General features: G+C 43.3%; 1 protein-coding gene across 3 annotated transcripts in view; it reads right to left on the bottom strand.

Annotated features, from left to right (window-relative positions):
- ATP13A4 (ATPase type 13A4) overlaps positions 1-7,389 on the bottom strand; it is a 124,726-nt gene that overhangs the window by 83,139 nt on the left and 34,198 nt on the right. For all 3 annotated transcript variants that reach the window (XM_014545323.1, XM_005873203.2, XM_014545324.1), the window contains one exon: positions 3,161-3,334. In XM_014545323.1, coding sequence (XP_014400809.1) covers positions 3,161-3,334 — 174 coding nt within the window. The remainder of the gene's footprint in view (positions 1-3,160; positions 3,335-7,389) is intronic.

The following is a 7,389-nucleotide window of genomic DNA, read 5'->3' as shown; positions in this document are numbered from 1 at the left end:
TTCAGGCTGGCCACACCCCCTTTAGGGTGGAGGGTCCCCACGGGGGTGCCTGGCCAGTCTGGGTGAGGGGCTGAGGGCCGTTTTCAGGCTGGCCAAGCACCCTGGCGACATAAGCTCCCAGCCTCTCCTTTTTTTCTTTTTCTTTTTTTATTCTGGGATTTATTTACCTTCTATAATTGAAACTTTGTTGCCTTTAGCAGAGGCCTGTGGAAAGCTTGGCTTCCTCCATCGCCAGGGGCAACCCACTCCTGCTGGCTCCAGCTCCGTGGCCACGGCTGGCTGAAAGCAGGCATCTGGGGTTTGTTTACCTTCTATAATTGAAACTTTGTTGTTTTCAGTGGAACTCAGAGCCGGGCCGCGGCAGGCGGGGAACCTTGGCTTCCTCCATCACTGGAGCAAGCAAGCCTCCTTCTCACTCCAGCTCCATGGCTGCCGGCCACCATCTTGGTTGGGTTAATTTGCATATAGTCACTCTGATTGGCTGGTGGGCATGCCTTAAGTCATAGCGAAAGTACAGTCAATTTGCATTTTTGTCTTTTATTAGTATAGGATATATATACAAGTTTGATAATGAACTTTATAGTTTGCAAAGGGCTGTTACATACATAATCTCACTTCATCCTCACACCAGTCCCAAAAACAACAGGCACTTTTACTAGTTACATTTTACAAGTGGGGAAATTGAAGTCTTGAATGGTTAGGTAACAAATCTAAGGTGTAACACATCAAAGGTGCTAGGACTAGACTTTAAAACTTTTGACTCCAAATCCCCAAATATACTAACTTCTTGTTGGTTGACACATTTTTATTTTTTTCACTCTTACAAGATCTTTCTCTCTCTTTTGCCCCTCTTTATTTTACTTTTACCAACTTCCTTGCCATTTCTTTCATTTTCCTCCCTTCCCTTGCCATTTTCTGCTTAGTTCCTCTTATTTTTATTCATGCTTTGACTCTGCCAGCAACCTGAGAGAGTATAGCTCAGCCAAGCAGACGTTCTCAGATCTGAAGAGTCTGGTGATGCACTCTGAGAGGCAGAAAGCTTTTCTGAATCTGAGGTGGTTTCTGTTGCAGCAAAAACATCACCCACTGAGAACTAGTTCTGGGAAAAGGAAGTACCATGGGGTAGATGTAAGTACTTTTCCAAATCCTCCTTTATGCCAGCAAATAAGGATCTCATAGGTCCTTAAGTTCATGTGGAGGGGGTTGATCTAAGAAAAGATCCCAAATATGTGGTCTTCCATATGTTCTTTTGTCCCAACTTGGAGCTACGGAAAGCAAACCTTTACCTACCTCTGCTCCAGGAAGACAACCAGGCTCTGTACAGAAAGACCACTTATAACACTTGGATAAATCTGGATCATTCCCCCTTGAGACTATATAAATATATATTGGCTGAACCATAAAGCAAATGTCCAGGCTTCTATTCCTCTCCCAAAAAACCAAGTGTGCTCATTAGCATGAGTTATAACTATCCACAGCGGTGTTTCTCAAAGCATGGTCTTACCAGAAGCATTAGCATCAACTGAGAAAGTGTTAAACATGCAAATCTAATTAATTAGAAACTCCACGGGGAGGGAAGTTAATAAATCCTCCAGGTGATTCTGATGCTGGTTGAAGTTTAGGAATCAATGGTCTAAGTACAATTGCATGGGAACAGCTCTGCACTAGGAGCTAGGATATATGGGACTTATCGTAGTTAAGCCCCTCACCCACCTAGGAAAGCAGTAAATTATATCCCCTCTCCTGGCCCCATTTCCTCACTGGTCAAATGATGAAGTCTTCCTTGGTAAGTGCCAGGCACTCTTCCCTTATGCATATTCTGTGACCCTTCATGAAGATTATAGTGTGAGCCAGCAGTGGTGTAAGGCCCCCACCCCAACCTCATCAATATGACTTGTTCATACTCCACAATAATCTTGCATTTTTAAAGTATTGAAGCTTATTTTCCAAAAGTCTTCAGTTAAAATAAAGTTGACCCTGGGAGGAGGTGCCTCAGCTATCACTTATGTTATGGCTCACATGTCAGCTAGGCTGGGACATAGAGCAGGTGGTTCTTGAAGCAACCAGGATCCAGAAACAAGGGCTTGGGCTGATGCCAATGGAGTAAGTCAACAAAGACAAACTTCATCCAATTGCCAAGTTCATTGAGTTCTAGCCCCAACTCTGTTAGATTAAAATGTGGACTTTTTTGCCCAGTTATGAGACTATCTTTCCCTCTTGCTGCATTAAATATAATGTTTACTAGAGAGATTTATGTATACAGAAGAAGCTAACAGCTCAATAGAGGTTGATTTGTCAAGAATCTGGTTGTCATTGTGAGTCATATGGGCTGAAGTATTATTTGAGACACTCAGGCAAAAAAGCATCCTCCCTGAGACTGTCCTTTGATGCCTGTCAATAGGAATGTTCACTTCAGTCTTCAGCCACCACTTGTTTATGGAATCCCCAATACGTGCAGGAACTAGGGATATAGCAATTGAGTTAGCAATGATCCCTTCCTTTATGGAGCTGACAATCCGGCAGAAACTATGCACATTGCCTAAGTGTAATGAGTGCTAGGAGGAAGTATTTTGGGAGCAAATTTAGAAAAACTCACTTAATGCCAGGATCTTGGGTTAGCAGAGAAAGCCAATGACCTTGGGGACAAGATGGTTGCATTTCTTACCCAAGCATATCTGCAGGATGCAACACACTCCAGTCAATAACTGTGGCTCTCTCAAATGAGCAGGGAAAGACAGTATTCTCCTCAGAGGAGTTCTCCTCCTCTCCAACCAACCTCCCCCCTTCCTTCCTCAGAGTCGCCCCAGTGGAGAGGGCTGGGATAGGCATGAATATGTCAGCATGTGGGAGGGGGGGGGCGGGGGAGGGTCAATGTGAATTTTGTGGGTTGTAGCCTGACTTAACTACTTCCCACTACCTATTATTTTTAGCTATTAACGTGGTAATTTTCTGCTCTAATATTCATACAACTCACACGTTTAAAAGGAATATCCTGTGAAATCCCACAATACACAAATTACTGAATTCTTGGTGAATATGTAAAGGCAAGGTTGTGATGGAATCTGAGGCTGAAGCCTCCTCCTGCCACCTGATTTGTGCACATCTCTCCACATTATCTAAGAGAAAGGGCCCCCAGGTACAAAACCAAGTACACACTTACTGTTGTCCTTAGCAACACGATGTCTGCTTCTTGCAAGGAACACGGGACACAATTTGCCCACACATGCCAAGCAGGTTTCCAGTAAAACACCAAGGGGAGGATCCCAAATGAGAAGATGGATCCAGCAAGGCAGAGGGTTTTCCGGCAGCCGTGAGTCTGGTAGCCGAATATCTCCTGGGGCAGAACCAAAAGGACCCCAAATATTGGTTAAGCACAATAAGCAACAAATAAACAAATTGGGATTTTGGTGATGAAACTGAGAGCAAAGAGTAAAGAAGTCAAGCAGGAGGAGGGAAGGACAGGGAGAAGGGTGGAGGGAGTGGAGAAGAATCCCTGACAACATGTAAGATATGATCCAAGAAGTTGCAATATAACTGGAAATTTCAGTTTCTGCAATTTGAGCACCCAGCAACCCCGTTCCAAGCACTATGGTAGTTGCTATGTTGTCTTATTTGAGCCTCACAATCTTTCTCTGAATAGGCTAGCCCCCTCATTTCATAAATGATGACACTGAGCTCAGAAAAGCTGAATAGAATGACTTGTTCAAGGCCACATAGCTAAGAAGTTTGGTTGCCAATATTCAAACTCAGGTCTTTCAGCCTCCAATTTTGAACATAATCTACAGCCTTTACATATATGAACATGTGACAGGTGACAGAAACACTAGGTGACCCCAGCAACCAGTGATTCCTTTGGCTGGGACCAACAGCCTAGTAGGCAAGAGGGACTAGAGACAAACCTTGAGTTTGAAGTCAGGATTTGGTGAAATGCCACCTTGCCTTTGGGAGTTTAGGGTAGAGCTATGCATTCACACCCTCCTCTCATGTTCAATAGTGAAAAGAATTTTACAGAAAGAGGGGAAAATCATAGGGACTATTTGGTTTACTTTGACTGATGCCTATAGAGCACCTGCTATGGTCCCTGGAGGATACAAATATGAAAGGGATAAGAGTCTTACTTCTAATAATTTATAATTTGTGCAAACTTCTTCTTTCCAAGGAAAGCCTGGGACAGAATAGAAAACCACCCCTGAAGTTTATGGCCTCAGTTTCACAGCTATATTCCACGAAGACATAGGTACATTTTATACTGGTTAGAATGGCTCAAATTGAGAAATAGAGAGTCCTGGTTAAAAGCACATTCTCTGGGCCAAGACACTTTGGGTTCAAAGCCTAGCTCTGCCACTCATTGGGTGAGATCTTGAAGAAGTTATTTAACCTCTTTATTCCTCAGTTTATCATCCATAAAATGGGGGTGGTGATAGTAAACCCACCTCACAGGATTGATATAAAGCAGGGGTGGGGCACACCCGGCCTGTGGGCTGTATAAGGCCTACAGAATCGTTTGGTCTGGCCCTACACAAGCATTAGGGGTAAGTTAATTAAATATTTGACCAAATATAATAGGCTAATTTTAAGTTGATTTTCTATGGCCCACATACGATGGTATAAATATCCAAATAGCCCTTGGCAGAAAAAAGATTCCCCACCCTTATTATAAAGCTTAAATTAGTTAATATGTGTAAATGCTATGTAAGCACTTACTGCTGCTGCTGTTGCTACTGCTACTATTATTTTACCATTTCCCAAAGTATAGATCTAAAATTCTACCCCCTTGTTTATTGGCATTTAGATCGAAAAATTCCTGGTGTCAATAGTTTTGCTCTTGTTAGAATTGCCTGTTAAGATGACAAGGAGCGAGAACATGCAACTTTAAATCCACCAGCTTCTCTATCTCCCTTGATAAAGATTACATTATCAGAAAAGGTTCTGTGATTCTTGGCTGAAAGTTGCTTCATGTGTAATTAGGCCCCTCCCTCTCATTAGCAACACATACAGGTGCTGAATGGCTTCCTTGGGAATGGCCCACATTTGCTTTACCTTTAATAAAATGTTCACATTGACTCAGAAGTACAAGCTCTTGACTGAGTTTGCGAAATAGAAAGTCTATCCTGACATAAAAACTCCTCTCCCAAACTCAATCGCTGCTCTCCAGATGCCAAGCCTGAAGCAATGCTTTGTTAATCCACATTGTGCGAGGTCCCAATCCTAAATTCCATGTCTGTCCTGAGTCCATCCTACCATCTTTTCCCGTGTGCTTTTTTATGTTCTGACACTTGAAAATAGATCAACTTCTCCCATCCAACTAAGCCATCTTTTAAAAATATTTAAAAGTTTTCTTATATTGCCATTGAGCCCCATTCAATCTGCCTAAGCTATGCCACTTCTATAGCACAAACCTTCCTGTTACCACCCATTCTTTCACAGTCAATGAAATGAGAACCTCTGTAGTTTTCAGTGTCTTCACGTTCATTATCAAAATTAAGTAAACAGGAATGACTATCCTCATTTTCCAGCTAAGAAAAACTAAAGTTTAAAGTTATTATATGTAATCATAATTATTAGCAACTATTGGGTAACAATGATAGCAGCTAACATTAAGTGAGTACTTAAAAGCACTTCAACAAGCTCTTTACACATTTAGTTTAAAAAATTATTAGATAAAGCTCATCCATAACTCAAAACTGAGCTTCCAGTCTAGACCTTCCCAGCAAAATGAAATAATGTAACTGGCCACTCTCACTCTAAGGCTCTTTTTCATTCATCTTAAATTTCCATTCAATTTAACAACTGTTTTTTAAGTGTCCCCCAAATAGCTGGCACATGTTGGACACAGAGATGAATGAGACCATGTCTCTAGTCTCATAGAAGCTCATTCATTCAATAGGAAGAGAGACACAGAAGTAAATAAGATTAGATAAGGTTAGGCAATAAAAGGGTTATATGGAGGGGTGACTACAAAAATTGTCAACTAGAGAACGAAGATGGTGGCATAGGTAAACACCTGTACTTGCTGCCTCCCACAACCACATCAAAACTACAACTAAAAGACAAAACGGGTATCATCCAGAACCACGGGAAGGCTGGCTGAGTGGAAGTTCGACAACTAGAAGGAAAGAGAAAAGCGCATTGAGTCTGGTAGGAGGTGCAGAGGTGTGGAAGTGCGGAGGTATGGAGGCACGTGCGAAAGGGGCAGGCAGCTGGGTACGCTGTTGTCTTTTTCAATTGGGAGGGAGATACAAACTCCCGACTGCTCTGAACTCCAGTTCCAGGCGAGACTCTGGGGACCCAAACTCATACAGGGAGAAACTGGACTGTCTGGCATCCGGCTGGAACTTGAGGGCAGCTTTCTCTCAGAGGTGCTTGCAGCATTCATTGTTCCTGCACAGGGCCGCGGGACACAGAGACCCAGGGACCTATCAGGGCAGGGCTGACAGCAACCATTGCTGTTTGCACCACCCCTGTGACTCCCTGAGACCATGCCCCACCCAATTTACAACCTCACCCAAGCTGTGCACAGAGGATTTTGCAATGAACGGTCTGGCCTTTTGCAACCTAACCTAACAAACTGCAGCTGAGTCAAAGAACCCCAGAGCTTCCAAAAGAAGGCCTAAGGCTTGTCAGCAGCCTACATTGCCTCACAGCTGCGCCTCATCTGGGCACCTCCAAACCCCAAACAAAGAGAGAAATCAGCAGATCTCTCTGTAGCTCCTGCTGGGTGGCCTCAGGCAGTGGCTGACTTTGCACCTCCTTGGAGAAGAGCCAGTGTACCTAGTGGTCAAAGTAAGACCACACTAGATTGCAACCCTTCAGATCCATAAGAGATACACTCAGGGGCAGACTCAGTGAGCACCAAAGCCCCACTGAAGCAAGTCCTGCCCCATAAGGGTGTTTCAGCACAGCAGTTCTCCCATTCTAGACAAAACTGGTCCTCACAGCCAATTGACCTGGAGGTCAATTCCTCCCAGTGATACCAACAGCAATCAAGGCTTAACTACAACAAAACTGTGCACCCAGCCCACAAAGGGGTGCACCCAAGAGCATTTACCTCAGATGACTGGGGAGGCTGAGCCACTGGGCCCTATTGGACATCTAGCACACAAAGCTGCTCTATCAACACAGGGAAGCAGCCAAAATGCGGAGACAAAGAAACATGTCACAAATGAAAGAAATGGAGGAAAGCAAACTACTGGATATAGAGTTCAAAACCATGGTTATAAGGTTGCTCAAGAATCTTCTAGAAACCTCTGAGAAATTTAGTGAGACCCTCAAGGGTATGAAAAAGGACCAATTAGAAATTAAGCATACACTGACTGAAATAAAGAATAATATACAGAGATCCAAGACCAGACTAGAGGATTCCAAGAATCAAGTCAAAGATTTGAAATA

This window comes from Myotis brandtii, unplaced genomic scaffold (assembly GCF_000412655.1).
Source record: "Myotis brandtii unplaced genomic scaffold, ASM41265v1 scaffold4, whole genome shotgun sequence".
Lineage (NCBI taxonomy): Eukaryota > Metazoa > Chordata > Mammalia > Chiroptera > Vespertilionidae > Myotis > Myotis brandtii.
The sequence above is the reverse complement of the archived record's forward strand: the minus strand, read 5'-3'. Positions and strand labels throughout refer to the sequence as shown.